Source organism: Miniopterus schreibersii (assembly GCF_964146895.1).
Source record: "Miniopterus schreibersii genome assembly, chromosome: 11".
Taxonomy (NCBI): domain Eukaryota; kingdom Metazoa; phylum Chordata; class Mammalia; order Chiroptera; family Miniopteridae; genus Miniopterus; species Miniopterus schreibersii.
Window position 1 is genome coordinate 1069730 of NC_138111.1, and position 24661 is coordinate 1094390.

The window sequence follows — 24661 nt, forward strand, 5'->3', positions numbered from 1 at the left end:
CTCTGGCCAGGTCCTTAGAATCAAGAAGGGCCCTGGGAGATGACCTCTCCTCGTTTATAGACTGGGGAACGGAGGCAGAGTCTAGGCTCTAGAGTCAAGAGAGAAGATGGGGTTCAATGAGGGTCTGGGGTCCCGAGGGGCACTGAGATGGGCAGAGCCCAGAGACCCAGAGCGTGTGGGGGAGCCGGTGTCCATGTGTCCAGGCCAGTTGCTCCTCTGTGGGCCTCGGAGTCCCGGGTACCCTGGGCGGGGAGGGCTGAGCCTTGGGGATGCCTGGAACCCAGCCTCGAGGGCGCAGCGACGCTCACGGCCCCGTCCCCAACGCTAGGCCAGCGAGACGGAGGAGAACGGCTCGGACAACCTCATGCACTCGATGGACCCGCAGCTGGAGCGGCAGGTGGAGACCATCCGGAACCTGGTGGACTCGTACATGGCCATCGTCAACAAGACCGTGCGCGACCTGATGCCGAAGACTATCATGCACCTCATGATCAACAACGTGGGTGCACGCCCCCGCCCCACCCGCGGGGGGCGCTCCTGTGAGGCCAGGGAGGCGGCCAGCTCAGGCCCAGGGAAGCCTGGGCCAGGCCTGCGGGCCAGGTCCGAGGAGGGAGGCCCGGTCCACACCAGAAGCACCTCGCAGAAAAGCACACGAAGGGAGTCTCCCGTGTTATTTTGTAGATTCCCATGCCCACGTTGTCGCAAACGCGCTCGCAAGCTTTTCAGAAGGCGCCCGCCCAGTCCTGTGGGAACACCCAGACCCTGTTTTGAAATACACGCCCCGCGGAACCACTGTCACCTGTGGCTCCGTGAAAAAGCTTGGCCCCTAGAGCATTAGCGCTGAGTTTGAATCCCGCCTTTGCCACGGATTCCCCGTGGGGGCAAACCAACCACCCTCTCCCAACCTGTTTCCTTGTATGTCAAACCTGGATAATAACAGTTGGAGAGTAAAGTGAACATAAAACACATAGCAACACAGGGCCTGGCCCAGAAGGGGGCGCTCAACGTATATTTGAATAACTAATAAGTAAGACAGGGGCCTCTGGAGTGAAAACCTCAGGCGTCTCCATGACGTTCCCAGAGTCCGGCCAGGTAGCCGGGCCCCTGCCCAGCGCCCTACAGCCCCCCAGCCCCGGCAGGTTGGCGCCTGGGGCCGGGATGCTGGCCGAAGGCTTCCTAGACGTGCGAGGGCCCCTGGGCGTCCTCCCAGAGCTGCGATCCCGAGCAGGCCCCCGGGAGCAGGGCGAGGGGCCGCGCGCGGGGCGGGGGGCGGGGGCGATCCCCGAGCTCAGGGCGCACCCCGGGGCGCGCGGCGGGCGCGGGGTGCCCCTGGGGCGCCGGGCCCACGCTGCCCTCTCTCCGCCCGCGCAGACCAAGGAGTTCATCTTCTCGGAGCTGCTGGCCAACCTGTACTCGTGCGGGGACCAGAACACGCTGATGGAGGAGTCGGCGGAGCAGGCGCAGCGGCGCGACGAGATGCTGCGCATGTACCACGCGCTGAAGGAGGCGCTGGGCATCATCGGCGACATCAACACCACCACCGTCAGCACGCCCATGCCGCCGCCCGTGGACGACTCCTGGCTGCAGGTGCAGAGTGTACCGGCCGGACGCAGGTACCAGGGTCGGGCCCTCGGCCCCGCAGCCCGCGGCCCGCGGCGGGACGGCCGGGACGGGCTCCCACCTGGAGCGAGGGGCGGGGCTTAGAGAGGGTGGGCGGGGCTTGCCGCTGGGAGGGGCGGGGCTTGCCGCGGGCGCTGGGCGGGGCCGGGGCTTCCGCGCTCGCAGGGCGGGGCTTCTCGCGGGGGCGGGGCTCCGGCGGGGGCGGGGCCGCTCACCTGGCCGCCCCCGCGCGCCCCGCCCCGTGTCGCCCGCAGGTCGCCCACGTCCAGCCCCACGCCGCAGCGCCGCGCCCCCGCCGTGCCCCCAGCCCGGCCCGGCTCCCGGGGCCCTGCTCCTGGGCCTCCGCCTGCTGGGTCCGCCCTGGGGGCAGCGCCCCCCGTGCCCTCCAGGCCGGGGGCTTCCCCTGACCCCTTCGGCCCGCCCCCCCAGGTGCCCTCGCGCCCCAACCGCGCCCCGCCCGGGGTCCCCAGGTGAGTAGGGGCTGGAGGCCGCCGGCCGGGAGGGAGCCGGGCCTCTGCATTCGAGGCCTCGGGGCGCCGGAGTCACGGGTGGGGGGGCGGGGAGGGGGGCGAGGGCTGGCGGAGCCTGCTCCCCAGGGGCGCTGAGTCCCGGCGGCGGCCGTTTCCGGGGAGGGGCCGTGGGGCTCCTCCTCCTGCCCCCCTTTCCCGCTCGCATGGCGCTTCCCGCCTCTCCGCCCTCGGCGCCCTCCGCGCCCTCCGCCCTCCGCCCTCTCCGCGCTTTCCTCCTCTCTCCCTTCTCCCTGCGCCCCCACTTCTCCCGCCCACCCCTGAGCCTCCCTGAGGTCCGAGCACCCAAACCCAGGCCCCCCTTGGGGGTGCAGATTCGGTTCCCTTACACGCAGGGGTCCCCCCGAGCCGCCCCAGGAGGCCGCCCCCTCTGCCTGGCCCGCAGGACGGAGGCGGGCCGTGGCCGTGACCCCGGTGTGTGCGGTGTGAGTGGGCGTGCACACGGCGTGAGAGCGTGAGAGTGGCGCCCAGGCGGGCGCGGGGCGCGCAGCGGCTGGGAAAGGGCCCCGCGCCGCGGGACAGCCCCCGGCTTTCCTCCCGCCCGCGCCCCCGGCCCCACCGGCCGGGCCAGCGCGGGGTGTGGGGCAGGAGTGGGTGGAGGCCGCCCCGTCCCCCAGGTTCCCAGGGAAGGGGAACCTCGGCTTTGCCTCCTTCCCACTCGGATCTAGCAGCTTGTCCCGGCCCCGCATAAGCACCGTCCGTGTGTTTCCAGACGGCTGGAGGGTAGGGCCATGGGTCGAGCCATGAACCCCAAATGGAGCGAGATGAGGCTTGCTCCGCGGGGACCTGATGGTCAGAGCGGACGGGGTCCAGCAGGCCGCCGGGCATTGACGGAGCGCTGGACTGCAGTCCAGAGGCTCCGCCCACCCTGGCCTCTCCGCAAGCCTCCGTTTCCCTTCTGCCGAGTGATAATTAACATTCTGCCTTTCCCCCCAGGGTTGGTGAGGGGTCGAGGGAGACAGTGGCTAGAGGAGTGCCCCGTTCACTGCACACGTGGCTCTAGGAGCACTTGGTTAACTTCCGACGTGAGTTCAGATCCCAAAGGGTGTCGGACACGCCCAGGTCTGCGCTGAGGTCTGACATGTGGGAACTTGAAGATTTGGTACCTGCTTTTTTTAAAATATATTTTTATTGATTTCAGAGAGAGGACGGGAGAGGGGGAGAGAGAGACACACACACACACACCAGTGATGAGAGTCATCGATGGGCTGCCTCCTGCACGCCCCCTGCTGGGGATCAAGCCCAAAACCCAGGCTTGTGCCCTGACTCTGGGGATCAAACCGAGATCTCCCGGATCATAGGTCCATGGTCAACCGCTGAACCACGCTGGCCGGGCATGGAACCTGCTCTTAAGTCCAATTTTGCTAACACACAGGAAACATTTGGCAAGTCGTGGCCTTGCCTCGGGGGAAGAGAGCAATCCGGGGGAGCTTCAAGGCAGCTTAACTTCAGTGAGGCCTGGCTGCTGATTGAGATAAGGCTCTGGTGGCCAGGAGTCGGGTGGCATTTGGGTAGGCAGCGGCTGTGTGGGCAAGGGTTTGGTGTGGGAGGCACTGAGGAGAGCCGCTGGCCAGAGCAGAGTGCAGGTGGAAGGAGGCAGGATAAGCAGGCTGGCCTAGGTGCCATCGTGGGACAGGTTAGGGTCCACAGAAGAGTTGGACTTGCTGGGACTCAATGCTGTGGGCAGTAGGGAGCCATGGAAGGCTCTTGGGCAGAGAAATGACCACTGGACCCTAGGAAAGCAAAACCTGTTCTTACGGAGCCGGGCTGGAGTGTGCAGGGAGCTGGTGCAAGTGCCTCCTATATGCGGGCGAGCTTCTGTGTTGTGACCCCGGCCACGTGTGTGCTTCCATGTGCCCAGTGGCTGCATGCCCCCGATCCGTGCTGCACGTGCCAGCCAGGGCGGGTGCTGGGCAGTGTTCGGCGGGGGAGGCGTATGCGTGTTGTTTGTGGGCATGTGTGTCAGCGTGTGCATGCGGGGCCTCACAGCACTGTGTGCACGCCCGTGCGTGTGCGTGTGCGTGCCCTCCACCCCGAGGCCGCCCTGTCCGTGCGTGTGAACTGCCATGTTGATTTCGTGCTGTCTTTCAGAATCACTATCAGTGACCCCTGAGGAGCGTCAGCCACGGTAGGTACTTGCCTCTCAGCCTGCTGCATGAGCGGTGTGTCTGGCCCCTCCTGCACCAGCTCCACACCGGGGGGCACGCCTGGGACTTCAGAGCCAGGCCCCCCGCCCTCCCCTTCTGCAGCTCCAGACTTATTCTGTCATCTTCTGTCCTCCCTGCCGGCTGGCTCTCTCCTCACCTCCCTTCTCAGCCAGCCTCGGGACTCAGTGCCACTGCCCGGGATCTCCATGGCTGAGCCTGGGGAGCTCTTGGGACAGGCTCCGCACCCAAACTGGCAGACATGGGGGCTCTCCAGAGCTGCCAGAGGGCAGAGAGCTTGTGGTTTAGGGTGTAGGGGCAGGGAGCTTGGAGGAGGTTGTGTGTGGCTCTGGACTCAGGCAGCCAGAGGCCTTGGGTCTTCACCGTGGGGGTGCCGTATTCATCCCCCAGCCTGAGCCATGCTGCTGGGGCAGGGCAGCCAGCTGGCAGCCAGCTTGGAGCGCTAGGAACCGAGTCCACGATAGGGCAGAGGCGGTCAGAGTCCCACCTCTGATAAGCAGCGACCTGGGGCGAAGGCTCTGGTTGTTTGATGATTTCTGGAAGCCTGAGGGTCCTGTCCACACCGTCAGCCCAGAACACACCTCACAGGCGAGGAGGGGTCCCACAGCCCCTCGCCCTCCCTCCTTGGCGGCGTGGCCACACCTGCTGGTGCACCACCGAAGGCAGCGTTCCCAGCCCCAGGTGGCGCACCGCAGCCAGCCCGTGGGTGCATAGACCCGGGCCTGCTGCTCCTAGAGGTGGCCGACAGGTCCCAGCCAAGGGGATGGCAGTGTCTGCTGACCTGGGCACATCAGCTCTCTGAGCTCCGCCCGGCTGGGCTGCAGAACTCGCCCCCGAAGCCGAACCCACCACCACTCTGTCCCTGCCGCTGACTCTCCTTCTGCTTTTCCCCAGCAGGAAGGGCCCAGCCTCACCTACGCGACCTGCGGTCCCCCGACCACCTGAGGCTCCCCTCTTAGACTTATAAGCCTGTGGCCACTGGCATCCGGCTGCCTGTGCTCCCTGCCTCCCCAGGGCCCCTTCGAGGACTCCTGGGCTTCCTGCCCACCCAGAGGGGCCTGCAGTGCTCCCTCCAGCCATCCTTTACGCTCTGCCCTCCTGGTTCAAACAGTGTTCTCTCTCCTGTCTTTCCCATCAGGCCTGGTGGCCGTTGCTTGGGGCTCAGAGCCCCATACTCCCTGAGGCTAGTGGTGGCCAGGGCCGGTGGGCTGAAGGATAGGAGGACCTCAGAAGGAAGGCAGAGGGGGCTGAGCATGTGTCTGGAGCTGTGGGTGCACTGCCTGGTGGTGTGTGAGAGGCCAGCGTGCGTGGCAGGGGGAGGGCCACCCCAGCCCCCAGCCCAGCTCCCCATGAAGCTCTGCCCCCCCCCCCGCTCATCTCAGGCTCCTCCCTCCCACCTTCCCGTTCTTGCCCCTCTCCTCTGTCGGGGCCCTTGCCCACACCCTCGCCTGCGTCTTCTTCCCCTGCCCTCCCCTCGCACCCCTGCGGGTCCGCTGCCCTTGCCTTACCAGCTCTCTCCCTCCCTCCTGTTCTCTCTCTCTGCTTCCTCTCCAACTGCCAGCCGATCGGGTCAGGCAAGTCCGTCCCGTCCTGAGAGCCCCAGGCCCCCCTTCGACCTCTAACCAGATCCCTTCCGTTCCTCGGAGACTCCTCTTTCCAAGCCTGCCTGGACGGCTGTTCCGTGACTTGACAGTGGCTCCCCAGCCCCAGAGCCGCCCCCTTCATCTGTGACTTAGTCTGTTGTAGTGGTGAGCTGACACCCCCAGCGTGCCGTTGGTGAAACTCGTGCCCCTCTGTGGTCTCTCTCCTGCTCCTTCCTATAAATATCTATAAATACTCACATGTATACATATATATACACACGCACACATATATGGCTGCCAGTCTCACCCCTAGTGCTGGGAATCACCATGCTGTCTGAGTCCTGTGGCCCAACTACAAGGGAGCACTGTCACCCGACACCCTCCTCCGAGCGCCACCTCGCAGGAGGACGAGCTCCGGGCACGCCCAGCCTGTGGACAGCCAGCTGCCCCCTCCCCCCCCACCCCGTGCGTGGGGCTGTGCACTGGCAGCTGCGTGGTTCTCTGACCGCCACCGGTCTTGCTGTCTCTTGGCTGAGAATAAAACCCGCTTCTGGACGATGGGGAACCATGTGTCCTCTGCTGGCTTGTGTTTTGTGGCACTCGGGGGGAGATGGTTTAAACATTGGGGTGCAGGGGTTGGGGAGGCCAGCCTTTGCTAGGGTGCGGTGAGGAATGGCAGAACGGGCCCAGCCTTTCCAAGGCCCCGGAAGCGCCTGGGTGTTAGCTGATCCTCACCCTGTGCATCCTGCTCTGACCACCAGGGGACAGGAGCACGAGCAGCCTGGAGGCGGGCGTGGGGCATGGGCGTGGACATGGCTGTGGGCGTGCCCTGTGGGGGACGGAACAGGCCACCAGAGGGCAGGGTCATGGAATGGAAACCGCCCAGCCTGGAAGTCTGCTCCCCCGATGCTGGCACCTGCTCCCTGCCCAGGTCACGTCAGTCTCTGAGTCTGCGGGCCATCAGGCAGGACTGCCCCGCAGAGCCCTGTGGGCAACCCCTAGGGGTCCCCCAGGCTTCACCAAGCAGCACACAGGTGGCAGGCCCACATCTCTAACATCCCCACTGGACGTGCTCAGTCGCTGGGGGGCTCCACATGGCAGGACCCACTTCCTGTTCAGTGCTCAGGACAGAACCCGGACCCAGTGACCGGGAACAGAAACAGGCCAGGCTGTATGGCTAAATCCATTTATTCCGAAATAAAACAAATAGAGTCGAATCAACCCCATCCCCGCCTCCTTCCTCTGTCCTGTGTGATCAATAAATAAGTCTATTCTCGTATTATAATAGTAGTAGGAGGGAGGGAAGGGTGGCAGGAGGAGGTGGGGCAGCGCCCGGCCCACGGCTCCAGGGTAGTGTCCAGTTATCAGATGACCATGATCTTCACGCCGGCGTCGCTGTCGGCCCGGTAGAAGAAGGGGATGCAGGGGTTTCTGCTCAGGCCCGGGAACTCCTGGGGGCTCTGCAGCTCGCACAGCAGCTGCATGATCTGCTGCGCAGTGGAGCTCTCCAGAGCGACGGGGCCCGGCTCCGTGCCGTCGGCGAGGCTCACCTCCTGAAGGTCTTGAAGGGGAAGGGCAGGGCTCAGTGATGTGCGTGCTCTCCCTGCCCACCCGCCCACCCGAGAGCTCTACTCACCACCCTGGCTTTGAGCAGCTCCAGTTGCTTGGGGGACCGGGGGGGCTGTAGTGGGCTCCCCAGCGGGTTCCTGGGCAGCCCCCAGGAACCTGCCATACCATTCATTACGCTCGCCCACCAGACGCACCACCAGCTCCTGCAGCTCCAGGAGCTTCACCTGGGGAGAGAGGTGCTCAGCAGCCACACCGGGCCCAGCCCCGGCCCCCCGCAGGGATGCCAGGGCCCTACCTTCATGTCCTCCTTGTCCTTGGCCAGCCGGCTGATGTACTCCTCCTTCTCCCGGTGGCGCTCCTTCAGCACTGCCCTCTGGTTCTGGTAAAGGGTGATGTAGTCTCCTGCAGGCGGGGGACAGGGCTCAGCTGCTGGGCTCCCCACCCACATGCAGCGCCCCTGCCCAGGGCCCTGGCCTTCCCGCTCACCAATTGTATCCGTCTCTCCAGACAGCTGAATGCAGCGGTGCTCCAGCTCCTCCACCCGCTCCTTCAGGTCCACGTTCTCTTGCATGACCTCCGTAAAGCGGCTCTGCAGCCAAAACGCAGGGTCAGGGCTCAGCAGATGCCTGTCCCGCCCATCTCCACCCTGCCGGGGGGGGGGGGGGGGGGGGACGGGACGGGACGGAACGGGGGGGGGGACGGGACACGACTGGATGGACTCACTCACCTGCAGCTTGTCCATGGCCACTTGGAGGGCCTGGTGGGTCTCCGCAGAAACACTGTGGCCCCCGGTACCGGGGGCTGTGCTCTCCTCCAGCTGGTGCTGGGGCGGAGCTGCCGGGTGAGCCAGGCACCGGCAGTGTAGCTTTTGCTTTTTCAGCTCCCTGCGTAGCCGCGCCTGTTCCTCCTCGGCGCTGGCTAAGGCCGTGTTAAAAAATGCCACCTGCAGTCAAGAGGTGCATGTGTGTTGTTGTAGGGGTGCTCAGGGCAAGCGGGAGGCAGAGGCAGAGAGGAGCTCCCCCTCCTAGGGCCTCTGGACACCCCTGAGGTTCAAGGATGGGTGTCTGACCATCGGCTCCCAGGGCAGGCTGGGAATCAAGGGAAGTTGGAGGGTAGCAACTGAGAGGTAAGAAGGGTGTCCGGGAAGTAGGATGGGGAGGGGTGGGGAGGGCAGCTCACCACGGCCTCTCGGCTCTCCAGGTCCTCCGGCACGCTCAGCTTTGGCCGGGGAGCCGCCTCCTCCGTCTCCTCCCCATCCAGTGCCTCTCCTGTTGGGGGCAGCCAAAGGGTCCTCAGACAACCCCACAACGGAAGTGGAGCAGCCAAGGAAGGTACTCAGGACCCAACTCTGCCCCGCTCGCTGTGCAGCCCAGTCCCCGGAGGACAAGGACTCTGTCGAAAGGTCTCTTCTAACTCAGTTCTGTGCCACTAAAAGTCCCCCTCCTTGGGCTCTGTGCTCTCCCTCTGGGCAGTTCCAATTACCTTCCCCAGGCAGAGCCATGAGGCTCAGCTGGGCCTGTAGCTGCTGGTTCTGTTGGTTGACAGCTTCCAGGAGCCCCTAAGGGGCCAGGAAAGAGCGTGAGAAGGGACACAGGTTGCAGGCCTTCCCACTCAGGGCTCAGGGGCCCAGCACTCCAACCCCCCACCTGGGTCTCCTGCAGCTCCTGACGGGCCATCTTGGCCTCCTCCTGGCTCTGGGCTTCCTCCTGCTGCTGCTGCTCCGCGAGCTGGGAGTGCAGCAGGACCTGCTTCTGCAGTACCTCCTTGTCGACGGTCAGCTGCTGGTAGGCGGCCACGTACTGCTGCAGGTAGCTCAGGTACTGGTCCCGCTGCTGCTGCAGACTCTGAGCCTCCTGGCTCTTCAGCTCCACCTGCGGGAAGACCCCAGCTGTGAGGGCACGTGGCGGCTCAATTCTAGGTTCTGAGCCCATGGCTTGAGGCGGGTGCAGACCCCTGTGCCCAAGGCAGTCACCGAGGGGCTCAGCCACCTGCCCAGGCCCCTGACTTCCTCGCTCCAGGGTCTGTGACTGCCTCCCTTGTCCAGAGGCCTATGCCGCCTTCACCCAGACTCAAACCTCTTAACAACCTGCTTTCTACTTTTCAGGCCACAGGCTTGTGGGACAGCAGAGAGGGCCCACCGACACCTGCTAAGTGCACACTAAATGCCTGATATTTACATGCGAGATTCTCATTTAATTTCCTCAATACCTCTAAGGAAAGTGCTAATGCCCCTTTAAGTTAAGGAAGCTAAGGCTTAGAGATGTGACGTGAACAGTGACTAGTGGGGCTGCGGTTAGAATCCATATATACTGTCCACACCTCCTCCCCTCTAATCGAGCTCAATGCCTCTGCTGGAGGTGCTGACTGACAGCACAGGGCTATGCGCCTCCAAAGGTCAGAGAGCGGGGGCAACGCAGTCACAGGCTCTGAGCTCTGGGATCACCTGTCCTAGGCTGGAGCTGCCTCTGTTCTGGCCCTGCTACCCAGCTCGTCCTTGCCCAGGTGCCTCCCTCCCCAGAGGCCAGGACCCGTCTGAGCCCTCCTCGAGGGGCAGGGTTACCGTCTCCTTCAGCTCCCCCAGCTTCTCCTGTAACTGGCCCAACTTCTTGGCCAGCTCCTTCTTGACATACTGCTCCGTCTGAAGTGTGCTGGTGATCTCCATGTTTTCGTTGGTCTGGACAGAGAGAAACAATCAGTGGCCGCCCAATGCAGCTGGAGACACCAGAACCTGGTGCCCGCCTCCTGCAGCTCAGGGAAGGGAAACCCCCTTCCCCACATTCATCGGCAGGCTCTCTAGGTCAGATGCCTTCACACCCCATTTTAAAGGTGGGAAAACAAAGGCCCAGAGGGGTTAAGTGTCTTGCCCTGCACCAAAGGACCTGAGAAGGGAGGAGGGTGGGCCAGGCTGCGTACCAGCCTGACGAAGCTGTCCTGCAGCTCAGCTAGCTGCTCCTTGAGCTCGCGGTTCTGGGACAGCGCGCGGCTGATGGTGGTGCGGTCGCTCTGCATGTCCTCCAGCATCTGCTTGCGCATCTCCGCCTGCTCCCCCCAGCGCTCAGCCTCCCGCTCCAGCTCCAGTAGCCGCTGCCCCTGCTCCTGATTCAAGCGACTCAGACCTTCATTGTCCTGAATCTGGGCCCGCAGCTGCCCTGCCAGGACCTCCAGTTCCTGCTGCAGCTCTTCTGCTCTGGCTTGTAGCTGCTGCTCCACCTCCGAGGGCCCAGCGGGGGCCTCCTGGGGTGGGGGGACAGCTAAGAAAGGAAGTATACAATGAGAGCCTCCCACCTCTATAGTCTCAAAACATGCTCTTCTTGGTCCACAGCTCCTAACTCGGCTTCCTTGCCCTGAATCTTGGCTTCCTGGCTAATAATCCCACACTCATACGATATTCATTTTTTCAGGATACGTTTTTAGGCTCAAGACAACACTAAGTCGCTGACGGTGGGCACCCTACCCTTTTTCCCAGACAGGGACACAGTCTCAGGGAGAGACTGCAAGACTTGCCAACTCCGGGTACACACCTCTTTCCCTCTGCCACAATGGTGTTCCATCAGCCCACCTCCTTGGGGGCATTCTAGCCACCCTCACCGGCTCCTGACACAAGTCCTGCCCCAGATCCTTCCTGCCTCGGCTTACCTATCTGACTCCTCAGCTCGGCCAGGCTGGTCTCCAGCTCCTGCACCTGACTCAGACTGTGCTCCTTCTGCTCCCTCAGCTGGCACATCTGCCCGAAGCACAGAGAATGGAGGGAGGGGTGGAGGAAGGGCTGTGGACCATCTCCCTCTCTGCCCCCACCTACAAAACACACACATCCAGCCCTGCCCGGGTAGCTCAGTTGGTTAGCGCATCATCCATATGCACCAAGGTTGTGGGTTCGATCCCTGTCAGGGCACATACAAGAATCAACCAATGATGCTTAAATAAGTGGAGCGAATCGATGTTTCTCTCTCTCTCTCAAAAACCAATAAACTTAAAATTTTTTTAAAAGACCACCACCACACACATCCACCTCTGGCTGCACACAAGTGATATGACCAATCTGAGGAGGGGGCCCAAGGTCACATCTCACCTGCTCTGACATCTGCTGCATCTTCTGCTGCCAAAGGGCATTCTCTTCTTTCAGATTCTCTGCATACTGGTCTCTCTCCACCTGCAGCTGCTTCAGCAAATCCTTCAGCTGCAAGGATGGGCGCAGCAGTCAGCCAGTAGGGCCGGCTCTGAGCCTCACCAGCTCCTGGGCACTGGAGTCACTTTCCCCTCCACCCCCTGCAAGGCCTCACCTGTTCCACATGAGTCTCCAGCTGGGCCCGCTCCTCCAGGGCCCGCTGTAACTGCTCCTTGCTATCAGGGGTTTCAGATTGACTGGAAAACTGGAAGGTTAAAAGCAAGGTTAGATCTGGGAGCCCTGGTGGTTCCACACAATGCTCCCCAAAAGGGTCTGAACTGGGATCAGCATACAACGCGGGGCCAATAAAGAGCTCCATCCTCGCGTTACTAGTACTTACACTAAGTACTCACTGTAAACAATTCAAACAATGTGTTCAAAATCCTCCAACCTTTCCTCTGGCCCCCACCCACCCCAACCTGGTGAGCACCCTTCCAGACTCTTCTACACACAGCAGACGTGTTTGATTCCTGCACATTACAGTTGGGTTGTCTGGGTTCTGGCGCACGTGGCTCTGCAGCTCATCTGCCCTTCGCTGTGTACAAGGCTATTTAACTTTGAAAAGGCTGTGCAGTAGTCTGACACACGCACACAGCACTCACTCATCAACCCTGCACTGCGGGCCTCAGAAGGCTATAGAGAGACTGCACTGTGCTGCCCTCAAGATGGAGCAGCTGGGTCAGCAGTAGGAGCAGCCCTCTGAACCTCAAAGCACCTGAAGCTCTAACCTCTCATCTCACCTGCAGGCCATGTAGGAGGCGGCCTATCTCAGGGACAGGCACAGAGACTGCCCTGGGGGGATGGATGCGAGGCGAGCGGAGGAGGTTGTAAGATCTGCCTGCTGCCCAGGCCAGACCAACTCTGGAGACTCGTGTTTCACTCTGGGGTCCTGATCATAGAAAAGCCCTGACAACAGGTCACATCCAGGCAACAGCAAGGAGGGAGCCAGCAGGAGAAATACGTGAAGGAGCTGGGCTGTTCAGCTCAGGAAAGATCTTAGGAAGCACAGGGACTCACACGACCCCTTTCAAAGTGTTGAAGGTCTGTCTTGGGAAAGAGTTGGGACCTTTCCTGTGCTGCTCCGGAGGGAAGACAGGCCCCGTGGAAGGAAGTTAGTTCCATGAAGGCAGAGTTGCTCAGTGTGGAGAAACTGGAGGAGGAGCTCTCCGACCCAGGCACCCTGACCACCTGGTGGCTTGGCCCCCAAGAAGAAGAAAACAGACTCATGGGCCAGCCTGGTCAATGTCATCTATAAAACCATGGTTTTCAGCCAGGGTGCTTTTAAAAACAAAGACGAGAAAGCCCTTCCTGCCTACATTTACAAGTAAATAACTGGCTAATGTGATGGGTTTAAATTTGTTCAAATGGCGGGGAGAAACTGAGAAAGCTCCCTCTCTCTCTGAGATTCAGATTCCATGGTTCTGGGGAGGGCCCTGAGTTGCAGATTTTTATCAAAACCTAGAGGATTCTATGGCAGGACCAGAGCCAGGATCCCCATTTCCCAGCTCCTGGCTGGGGTCACCCTCAGGGACCACAGAGATGCCAGCCCCAGCTGGGGGGCCTGGACTCCCTGGCCAGCCCCTCACCTGCTGCAGCAGCAGCTCCGACATCTCCAGCTTCTTTCTCAGCTCCTCCACCCTGAGCTGCGCGGCCTCCTTGTCGGTCACCAGCACCCGGAGCTTTTCCTGCAGTTCCGAGTTCTCCTGCTTCAGGTCTTCATTAGTTTTGCTGTGAGAGGCAGTGGAGAAAGGCAGGAATGAAGGACAGAAAGGGTCACTCTGGTGATCAGCCCCCTGCCTCACAGAGAACCACAGACTAGTGGTACTGGGAGGGACCCCAGGGTGAAGAGTCACAAGTGATAGGCCAGAGGGGGAACATGAGCTGCACAAAGCCAAGCGTGAGTCGGCACAGCAGGGACTAGAGCCTGCTGAGCACATGTCCAAACCTGGGCGACCTCCTCACCCTCACCCTGCTCCTTACCCTCCTGCTTCCCAGCACACCACCCGGCCCGAGGCCCCGGCCCGAGGCCCCGGCCCCAGCCCCATCCTACCTGTTCTTGTACAGCTCCAGCTTCAGCGCGTCCCGGGTTTTGGTGAGTTCTTTATTGTACTGCAAACACGGGAAGACGAGGTCGGGACAGGCAGGCGGCAGGAGAGCCGGCGGAAACGGCAGTAACAGCAACCCTCTCACCTGCAGCCACGCTCTACATTTTCCAGGGCACTTCCAGCCCAAGTTCCCATTTGCTTTCCATCAGAACTCAGTAAGGGTGGGACAGGCCGGCAGAGAGCTGATCCACAGCCGGCCGGCCGCAGCCCAGGACAGCAGGCGGCACCACTATCACTGCTGCTACCACCTGCGTCACTTTTTTTTGCTTTTGTGTGGCAGTGATGGGATTCGAACCCGTGTCACTTTTGAACCCTTACTGAGCACTTTACCAGGCCCCATGCTGACCTCTGAACCTTCACAATCACCCCAGGAAACAGTTACTATTATTATTTCCGTTTTACAGGTGAACAACCCAGAGCACTAAGAGTTCATTCACTTGCCTAACATCACTTAGAACAAGGACTGAACACTCAGGTCTGTCTGAGTCTTTACCCACATTTTCTTCCTGGGCTGGGGGCACGATATGAGGGGGAAATTAAATTGTTATTGTAATCTTCCATTCATTTTTTGAATGGGTGATATACTGACATAGTCCCAAACTCAGAAGGCACAAGAGTGACTGTCTCCCAGCCACCCTGTTCTCCCCTGGGTTTTATAACTCTTTCAGATCTGGCTTATATGTCACACACACGCATGCACACTTCCCCCCTTTCTATGACAGGGTAACATGAAAAATACTGTTCTGTGCCTTCGCAGCCCAAACACCTAGGACTTGGCCAAGGCCCACTGCCAATTAAGGGCAGAGCTGGCCTGTAGGCTCTCGGTTCTGCATCCAGTGCTGGCTCTGGACAGCACAGCACAACACCCACGGCAACCAACTCATCCCCTCTGCTTCTAACAACCCACACAACTTTAAGACGTTTTTATTGAGGGAAAGAGGGAGAGGGATAGATAGAAACATCAATCGGCTGCCTCCTGCACACCCCCTACTGGGGATCGAGCCCGCAACCCGGGCATGTCTCCTGACCAGCAATCAAACCAGCGATCTCTTGGTTCATGGGCCAACTCAACCACTGAGCCACACTGGCTGGGCCCAACCCACACAACTTTAGAGCAGTGAGAAGGCCTGTGCTGCCTTCTGGGCAGCAGACACCGCATTCTACAGATGGGACCTTGAGCCCAGCAAGTGTGGCTCAGCTGGTTGGGGCACTGTCCTGTGCACCGAAGGGTCATAGGTTTGATCCCCCCCCATCGGGGTGCGTATAGGAGGAAACTGATCAATGTTTCTCTCTCACATCAATGTTTCTCTCTCTCTCCATATCCCTTCCCTTCTCTCTAAAGTCAATTAAAAAACATATCTTCAGGTGAGGATTCAAATAGAAGATATAAAACATAAAAAGGGGGGGAGGGGCCTTGAGGCTTACTCCCCCTTGGGGAACCTGCGCCTCCAGGGGCTAGTTGGCTGCTGGGCTCACCCTGTCCGCCTGTTTCTGCTGCGTGGAGACAGCACACAGCGTCCGCTCCAGATCCCCGACGCGCTGCTGGGAAGACTGCAGGAGACCAGCAAGATCCTCCGCCTCTCCTAGAACAACAGAAACAAAGTCCAGAGGGGAGCCACCGGAGGCCAGCCCCTGTGCCCGGCTGCAGGATGGGGCACTGGTTCCCACCTGTTTTCTGCCTGGCTGCCTGCTGAGTGTGGGCCAGGGCTGTCTGCAGCTCTGTCTTCTCAGACACTAGGATCCCGATGGTCTGGATGTGAATCTTTGGGAGAAAAGCCAAACAAGTGCTGAGACGGAGGGAGAGCAGCACCCACGCAGCACGAGGGGACACGCCCCAGCCCGCTCACCTGCAGCTGCTCCCTCAGAGACCCCTGCTCCTTCGCAAGCTTCTGCTTATACTCCTGCTTCTCCTGCAGGGAGAGAAGAAACATCTCTTAGGCAGGAGGCAGAAATGGAGCAGCAAAAGACATGCCCAGAAGCCACCAATGGCCCAGGACAGGCCCACCAGTGAGGCCAGGCTGGGGGGGGGATGGGAAGACCAGGGATGGGGAGGGGCAGGGTGGCCCCTTTGTTTCTCCAGGCTGAGTCCTCCCCGAACCCCTCAGCCATGCAGTGAGTCGACAAAGAAATCACGTTACTTTTTCTAGTTGATCTGCAATTTCCTGGTTCTGTTGTTTCTGTGGAAAGAGTCAAAGGGAGGTGACTGAGGTCATCCCCTTTTATCTTGCTCCCCAGACCACAGAGGGATGGACAGGGACCAGGAGTGGGTTTTAAAGGGAGAGTTCAAAGCTCCCAGGCAGAGACTTTGGGTATAAGGCGGTTTTGCTCCCAGCTACAGGAACAGGTATCAGTCGGATTCCTAGAGGACAATGATGGAAACGCGAGCAGCCGGTTTGAGAAGGCAGAGCACCTTCTGCACGCCTGTGACGGACATTTACTTAGCACACTCCCTGGGACAGGTTCTGTGCTCAACAGCAGGAATGAAAAGGAGCTTTCAATTTTTTTATTTTTTTGAGCTAAAGGGAACTTTGGACACCCTCTAATTCTACCTCCTCGGGAACTGAATTCCAGAGAGAAGGGACTTGTTCAAGGTCAAAGACAGAGCAAATTAGGGGCAGAGTCGGGGCCAGAACACAGCAGTCAGGCTAGGGCTCCCCCTGGAGGCAACAGTGCCACTAGGGCAAGTGTGGAGAGGGCTCGACAAGCAGGGGTGTCTGGAGGACAGAGAACAGGCAGAGGGCAGCCAGAGAGAGCCATGCCACATGCTCCGCATGCGGGATCCCTCCAGCTGAGACTAGGCCCCCACACCCCTCTCTCCCTTGGCATCAGGGGCCCCAGCCCCTTCTTCAGAGCCCCACATTGGCTGCATGGAATCAGGGACCCTCTAGACTCTTACCAATTCCTCTATCTCGCTACTGAGCTGTTTGTTTGTTAGATTGCTGGAGTCCAGGGCTAGAGATAGCTCTTGGTACCGGCTCTGAGGCGCATGCAGAGAGGAGGAGTTGAAGGAGGGGTGGGGGAGAGGTAGAGAGAGCAATCATTAGGGTTGGGGGTATCTGGGCTGCCTCAGCTGGCAGCAGGGCACCCAGCCCCCCCTGCTGGGGTTGGGGGGCTGACCTGCAGGATCACTGGGCCACAGTCCAGGGTAACTCACCTCCAGAGCCTTTATATTAGCAGAAGATGCTAGTCCCTCCCCATTGACGAAGGGTGCCGACTAGGAGAGATCACAGAGCTCACATGGAGGTGCTCTGTCCTCACCAAGCCTAAGCCCCCCACCTCCCCCAGTAGCTGGCACAATCTTCTCTGCCTAAGCTGGCCCCGGCTCCCTTCACTCGTTTGTGCCAACCTCTCCTGGTTCTTATCTCCCCCTTGCCCGGCCCCTCCCAAGCAGCTCTCATCTGCACTTCCTGCAGCAGGACAGAAGGATATAACCCATCCCTGGGTCCAGCTCCCTCATCTGAACAGCTTGAGGGAGGAGCCTCAGAGAAGGAGCAACTAGCCACACCGTACCCAGCTGAGCTGACTGCTTCCAGCATTTTCCCTCCCTCTTGGGAACCTCTGCCTCAGTTTCTACCACACTTCCTCCCCCCTCCAGCCCTTCTGGGCCCCAATGTCTAGGGTACCTCACACACGAGACCGTTGAGCTGCTGGGAAAGCTGCCGCAGGCTCTCGGTAGATGAGAATCTGGGGGTGGACACAGGAGTCAGGGGTGCAGGAGGCTCGATGGGAAAGGAAGGGTCACAGGCAGCGGCCGCCCCGACTCCCTCAGCCTAGAAGCTGCTACCCTAGAGATACTCACGTGCTTTCCGACAGGACAAATGGAACCTTTTCAGGATCATAGTTCTGTTTGGAAAGAAACACATGAGGTGAGAAGTCAGGGGTGAGGTGAGTCAAGCTCATCTGACAACCTTCCCTCTCCCCGAAACTGAGAAAAAACCTGGCCACGGCCTCCCCACCCTAGTCCTCAGGGAGGGCGCCTGGCTCCAGGAACCAGGCCACCTGGAGAGAGGAGGGAAGAGTCCGCGGTGGGCCCAGTCCTCCAGGAAGGAAGGGGGTGAATACAGAGCAGGGCAGCGGGCAAAGGGGAGCGGCACCAACCTGAGTTGATGAAGTAGCGGTGGGGGGGAGGACACCACCAGGGGGCATGGTGTCATCAGAAGGTAGTGCCGCTGGAGCAGGGTGGTCTTTGGGCGCCTGTCACAGAAAAGAGCAGGGGTTAGGGGATGGGCGGGAAAGAAGGCTTCTTGCTGCCACGGATGCAGGGGTGCGGAGCGGGTAGGACAGGTGCTGCTGCAGTCAGAGTGACAGTCACACATGCTGGGAGCCACTCTGGCTGTGGCTATGGTTCGCCCACGGTTCAGGTCACTCTGCAGTCTTCTGGCAGCCAGAGCTCAAAGCAGGCCCACAAGACCTTCGTGAACACGGGCTGGCTTTCCCTGCAGCTCAGCATGACAGTACCAGGATCCGACCCGTGGCAGCCGAGTCAGGGAGAAGGGGAAAGGCCGGTCTGTGCCTCAGAGTGGCCCTCACCATGGGCCCTGCTGGGCAGAGGGGGCAGTGAAGGAGCAGCAGACGGGGCCAACACAGCTCTCTCCCCTCACTCTTCTCTCCTCCCTTCCCTCCTCCCTCCAACCACTGGCTGCGTTTGCCCGACTCAGGCCTTTTCTGGGAAAGCAGCTGCCCAACTAGAAGCCTCTCCCTGATCCTGGAGGTAAAAAGTAACCCCACCCCAAGCTCTTAGCTCCAAAACAACTAACCAACCAAGAAGCCACCTGAGAAACGGAGGTATGATATCCACCCGCTGATGGGGCTTCCTGAACAATCCTGGAGTGAGAACCAGGAGCCTCAGAGGAGCCGCTCTCTCTTCCCCAACTGGCCCCACCTGCTCAACCAGAGCCCCACCCAGCCTCTCCGGGCGGGCCGGGGCCTGACATCAGTCCAAGACTCTGGCTCTAGAGAGCTCATGTCCAACAGGCCAGATGGGACGAGGAGTGACAAGCTGAAGCTTGACAAGGGGAAGCGCTAGGGAGCCATGGCTTGTCCAGCGAGGCTGGGACCTGGAGGGAGAGGCTGCATCCCGGGGGGGAGGGGACGGGGGGCTGCCTGCACGCTGGACCCCTCAGTTCTGGCCTCTGAAAGTCCCAATCAGCCCCTTCCTTAGAGAAGTGCTGCAGGCGAGTCAAATTGTTTGCACTACTGTCCACTCGTGACCGTTGGCCCTGGAACCTGGTGTTGCCTCACCAAACCTGTACAACCGACTCTAACAGGCAAAAGGGGGGCTCTGAGCTGACCGGGCAGGAGACTTTGGAGGAGTGAGCACCCTCCCAGCATGGGCCCCAGAAAGCTCTAGGTCCTTCCTGACATCTTGAATTCCCACAGATCCCTAGCATTAGACACAAAAAAGCTCAGAAGGGGAAAAAGTACTTTTCTGAGGACTTAAATATATATAACATGACTATTTTGTGAACACCAAGTTATTTCACAATTTTAAGTCTTGTAGCTAAGTATGGATTTTTGAAAAAACATTGTCTAGCCCTGACCAGTGTAGCTCAATTGGCTGGGTGTCATCCTGTGCACTGAAGGGTTTTAGGTTAGAGTCCGGGTCAGAACACATGCCCAGGTTGTGGGTTTAATCAGCAGTACGGGGCGTGCAGGAGGCAGCTGATGGATGTTTGGCTCTCACATCTATGTTTCTCTATCCCTCTCCCTTCCTCTGTATAAGAATCAACTTAAAAAGATCTTTAAAAAACAAAACAAAAAGAAATTGCCCACTCCCCTCAAATGTCCCATTCCATTAACAACTTTTTATTTCTCCATGAGTCCCCATTTCTGGAAATGCTCTATTTCTGCCCAGGATACTGCAATCACGGGCCTGCATTACAGGAGTAGGAAACCTAAGTGGGAAACAGTTACTGATAAAGAGAAGAATTAAAAACAATAGGGACCCTGGCCAGGTAGCTCAGCTGCTGGAGAGTCCTCCTGATGCGCCAGGGTTGTGGGTTTGATCCCCAGTGGGGCACATACAAGGGTCAACCGGTGAATGCATAGGTGAGTGGAACAACAAAAACCGATGATTCTCTTTCTCTCCCCTTCAAAAAAACAACCACCACCACGAAGGGCTGTGGGACTCTGCGTCATCTGCAGAACAGGGCCGTGGACACAGGCCACCAGTGTAAATACGCAGCTTCAGGATTCCTGCAGGCCTGCACTGCCCTCCCCGTGCCACGCAAGCCCACAAGGTGAGTCACAGCACCTGCAGAGACCTGACCAGCTGGGCGGGAGCATTCCCGACGACTGAAATACTCTCTAGTACCAGCCAGGGGCACCCTGCCGCAGCCCTCCTCCCAAACCTCCCTCGGGCAGGATCTGGCCCCATTTCAGCCCTGCTCCTCTGGCCTGGCAGAGGTCCCCCAAGGAAGTCAATTAAGAAGGAAGTGCCAACATCACGTCCGGGGGAGGCCATCTCCTGGCCCAATGCACACCAGGCTCCCCACCTTTCTGGAAAGTGCTCTGAGAGCTCAGGATCCTGGCCGTTACCTGTACCACACCCTTGGCCTGGAATTTCCATTTCCTCCTCTCCATGTGGATAGATGTTACCCACCTCTGATCTTCAAACCGGCCTCAAATGCCATCCCCTCCAGCCTCAAATCCATTTAAAACCCACTCCTTCCTCAGCTGAGCATGAGAATGCTGCCACACTCGATCGTGCCTCTTTGAGCACAGCCTGCCTCCCTCAGTGGGCATTCTATTTGGCTCCCCTACTTTCTCTGGGGCCCAGTCAGGTGCCTCTGCTATCATGGGCCCACTGGCTACGCTTAGGTGTCCATATTTGATTTTTACTCCCTTTCTCTTAATGCTACGTAGCTGACTCTCAAAGCAAAATTAATCAGCTGGAAAAATCACAAACTGCTCTGAGGTCTATTGGTCTTCTGGGGACAGATGCTCACAGGGCAAGACCAAAAGGTCTGATTTTATTTAATCTCTTAGTCTGAGAGCACCGCTGGACATCCAAACCTTAGGTTCAAAAAGCCCAAATCCCACCCTCCTGTTCTGGAAGCTATTACCTTTAACAATCAAGGTGTATCTCACCTTCTCCAAGATGATAAAAGATGTGGGGGAAGAAAAAACATACCCAATCAACCAAGCAGGCGAAAAAGCAGACATGAACAGGCCGAGGGTTAATGATAGCAACATAAAAATAAGCCAAAGTACCCCCCAAACCACAGAAGCCTCGGGGACATGCACAGCTGGGAGAGAACAAGCCAGAGAGGGGTCTCAGCACTGCCTCACCTTCCAATCGTCCAATGGGGAGAGCGCTACCCCATTGGAATGGTTAAGGTCGGACACCAACACCTTCAGAATGTCCTGAATCTACAGGAAGCGAAAAGGGGAGACAAGGGCAGGGGAGAAAGAGAGAAGTGGCTTAGAGGGAGGCGAGAGTCAGGAAAGGAGGGAGAGATGGGTTCAGGGAAATTACACTCTAGAGGAGAGAGAAGGGGATCAATGCCACGGTCTGTGCCATCTTTCCATATAGCCACTTGCTGCCTTGCCACAGGCAGAAATCAACACCAATGAACAGATGGAAAAGCCCCCTGAGCAATGCAGTCACAGAGTGGAGTCACCTGACGAGTGCAGCTCCTAACGCACTCGTCAGACCCTATCCTCAGCTGGGATGCTAGGGATGAACCTGGCAGGGCTCCAGACCCCCCCTCCACTGTAAAAAACAGACTTTCCAACAAAGGTTGGCTTGAACAAAAGGGATTATACCTAAAAATAAGTCTGCAAGACACTGATCTAATCCAACAATATCATCTTACAGATAAGGAAACTGAGGCCCAAGGGAGGAAGTGATTTTCCTGAGGCTGCCCAGAGATGGACTTGCAACTCCTAACCCAGTGCCTGGGGCTCTCCCTACCACACCTTGGGACTCTTTTGGTGCTTCCTAAAGGGGGAGCCCAAAGGCAAGTGGCTGGTGGTTCTCACAGCCTGGCTTCCCCCTGAGGCTGGGGATGAGAAAAACCACCAGAGCAGCAAGTCCAACAGCAACTACCCTTACTGGACTTTTACTCCACACCAGGCCCTGTATTGAGGATTAGTATAAAAATGTCATTTACACTTCATAAGTGTAAGATAATATTACCCTGATTTTACTGATGTGGAAACAGAGACCCAAATGGCCCCAAACCATATCCCTTGCAGAGGGAGAGGTAGAATTAAGAATTCAAGCCCTGCCCTGGCGGCGTGGCTCAGTGGTTGAGCATCAACCTATGAACCAGGAGGTCAGGGCACACGCCACAACTGCGAGCTCGATCCCCAGTCGGGGGCGCACAGGAGGTAGACGATCAATGGCTCTCTGTCATCATTGATGTTTCTATCTCTCCCTTCCCCTCTCTAAAATCAACTTTTTTAAAAAAAGAAAAAGAATTTGAGCCCACCCGGAGCAGCTCAGCTGGTTGAGTGTCATCCTGTGCACCCAGGGACTGTGCCCTGGATTCTCCGTCAGGACGTATGCCTGGCTTGCAGGTTCAGTCCCCAGTTGGGGCACATACAGAAGGCAACCGATTGATGTTTCTCTTTCACAATGATGCTTCTCTCAGCCTCTCTGTCGCTCTCTCTCTCCCTTCCTTTCTCTAAGCATGTCCTCAGGTGAGGATTAAAAAAAAAGGGGGGGGAAGGGGGAAATTGGGAGACATCTGTGATACTCTCGATAATGAAAATAAATTTTTTAAAAAAAGAAAAGAACTTGCCCGGCTGGCGTGGCTCAGCAGTTGAGCTTTGACCCATGAACCAGGAGATCAGGGTTTGATTCCTAGTCAGGGCACATGCCCGGGGTTGCGGGCTGGATCCCCAGCAGGGGGCGTGCAGGAGGCAGCCGATCAATGACTCTCTCATCACTGATGTTTCTCTCTCTCTCTCCATCTCCCTCCCTCTCTCTGAAATCAATAAAATATATATTTTAAAAAACACAAAACTCAAACCAAGAATTCTTAACCAGTACTTGACTCTTCTCCCACAATCTTAACCACTACCCTCCACTGGCCCCCTTGAGCACCCCTATCCCCAGAAGCCAGACTCACATCCTCCGGCGAATGACCATCAGAAGTGGCTGTCTCAGGGCTGCTGCCATTTTTAGTCTTCTTTTTCTTCTTGGCTCCTGACGGAACGCCAATGCCTCGCTGCTGCTGGAATTCTCTCAACTGCGAAAAGGAAAAGCAGCGAGGCTCATGACAGCCGTGAAGCCCTGTACTGACACCCCACTGTACAGCTTCCGATCACATGCACCGTCCAATCTAATGCCACAGCAACCTTAAAAAGGTGTTGCAGTTCTTACTTAACGACCCAAGAAATGGGCTGATTAACACGGCTTTTTTAAAAAGGCAGTAATAGAATTTAAACTCAGTCTTCTGACCCTGGGTTCTGGGGGTTATGCCATGAATCAGTAGCTGCCAGGGGACAAAACCGGAGCTAGAGAGAGGAGGTAAACATTTAAGGGATCGGACATAAGGGTCCCTTCTCATGCATCTGTTGGAGATGCACACCACGGCTTCTCAAACTTCTCCATCAACGCAGCCTGACGGCAGAAGGCAGTGAAGGTGCGCAGCACTAGAGAATCTGGGATTGTGCCCGGCCAGCGCGGCTCAGTGGTTGAGCATCGACCTATGAACCAGGAGGTCGCTGGTTCGATTCCCGGTCAGGGCACATGCCTGGGGTTGTGGGCTCGATCCCCAATGGGGGCCGTGCAGGAGGCAGCTGACCATAACTCTCATCATTGATGTTTCTATCCCTCTCTCTCTCCGAAATCACTAAAAACGTATTTTTTTTTAAAAAAAGAGAGAAAAATTCTGGGATCAGATTTCAAAAAAAAGACAACCCCAGCACCCTTTCAGGAAGAAGTCGCTCTTACAAATCTACGTAAATGTCGCCCCTAAGTATACCGACTTAGAAGAGGCTTTTCCTCTCTCAAGAGGATCCAGCAAAACGGCTGCTTCAGCCCCACATTTATCGGGCGGCGCTCAGGGCACCCCGCGCGGAGGCAAGGCCTCGGGGGGAGTCCCCGCTGCGCCGCGCGCAGGTCCCGGATCCGCTCCACGGAGGATAAAGCAGAGCCCGGCCTCCGAAGAGCACGCGCCGGGCGGCCGCGGTCCCGAACCCCAGGGAACCGGAACGCGGGGCGGAGAGAACGCGGGCGGAGCGTTTGCAAAGTCTCTCTGGGGAGAGTGGGGAGCCCGGGAGAAAAACAAACTACAGCACAAGGCCGCCTCCCAGGCGTGGGGCCGGCGCGTCGAGGCCGCCGGGGCAGCGCCGGCTCCGACCTGCGGCCCCTTCACGGCCGGACGCCGCCGCCGCGACCAGGGCCCGGGAAGGGCGCGAAAGCCCCAGCGCGCGGCCCAGGCGGCGGGGGCGGCCCGAGGGGGCCGCGGCACAGCCACATTCCACTCCCCCCAACCGACGCCCGGTCGCCCCGCGGCGAGGGAGGGAGCGCGGCGCCCGGAGCCCGGTCCGCGGGGACAGGAAGCCCCGGAGCCCCGGCGCCCGGCAGGTCCGGTTCCGGGCGGCGGGGGGCGCGGGCCGAGCCCGCAGCCGGGAACCGCGGGAGTCACCCGCCAAAGTCACCCGGGGCCGCCGAGGGCGGGCGCCGGGCCGCCGGGGTGGGGGGCGGGGCTGCTGAGAGGACTTTCGGGGGCCCGGGGTGGGGGGCGGGCGACGCCGAGGGTCTCGCCGCGCGTCCCTCGAGACGCAGCAGAGACTCGAGCCCCGGGGTGGCCGCCGAGGGGCCTCGGGCTACGTCGGGGCGCCGCGGCTCCGCGCGTTTTACCTTTTTCCTGGCCTCCGCCAATTTTTTCTGTCGGACTTCTTCCGACATCTCGGGCAGGGGAGGGGGGCGGGCGGCCACATCACCGCGATCCCGGAAACCGCCTCGGAATTG

At 59.3% G+C, this 24661-nt stretch overlaps 2 protein-coding genes across 24 annotated transcripts in view; one reads left to right on the top strand and one right to left on the bottom strand.

Moving 5' to 3' along the window:
• The window catches only part of DNM1 (dynamin 1), a 40215-nt gene extending 33107 nt beyond the window's left edge, over positions 1-7108 (top strand). For 4 of the 15 annotated variants that reach the window (XM_081152575.1, XM_081152569.1, XM_081152576.1 and 1 more), the window contains 4 exons: positions 329-499; positions 1372-1613; positions 1875-2090; positions 5207-7108. In XM_081152575.1, coding sequence (XP_081008701.1) covers positions 329-499; positions 1372-1613; positions 1875-2090; positions 5207-5279 — 702 coding nt within the window. In that variant the 3' untranslated portion in view covers positions 5280-7108. Of the gene's footprint in view, positions 1-328; positions 500-1371; positions 1614-1874; positions 2091-4238; positions 4276-5206 lie in introns of all 15 variants that reach the window. The other 11 variants (XR_013999938.1, XM_081152568.1, XM_081152570.1 and 8 more) reach the window with 8 other exon arrangements.
• On the bottom strand, positions 7068-24661 carry GOLGA2 (golgin A2). 9 transcript variants are annotated; one of them, XM_081152561.1, is made up of 27 exons: positions 24551-24661; positions 22812-22931; positions 21025-21105; positions 17833-17928; positions 17534-17577; positions 17358-17418; positions 16889-16948; positions 16631-16711; positions 15873-15911; positions 15582-15644; positions 15403-15496; positions 15211-15317; positions 13680-13738; positions 13216-13357; positions 11745-11834; positions 11534-11641; positions 11101-11188; positions 10378-10715; positions 10025-10138; positions 9225-9335; positions 8947-9022; positions 8644-8732; positions 8192-8407; positions 7951-8053; positions 7760-7866; positions 7532-7688; positions 7068-7456 (listed from the first exon to the last, which is right to left on the bottom strand). In XM_081152561.1, exons 1-27 carry the CDS (start codon positions 24596-24598, stop codon positions 7260-7262), a joined length of 2889 nt encoding a protein of 962 aa, XP_081008687.1. In that variant the 5' UTR covers positions 24599-24661; the 3' UTR covers positions 7068-7259. The 9 variants fall into 9 exon arrangements, with proteins under 9 accessions (XP_081008687.1, XP_081008683.1, XP_081008689.1 ...); XM_081152557.1 differs by having other exon boundaries at positions 9111-9335; positions 24551-24630; XM_081152563.1 differs by lacking the exon at positions 21025-21105.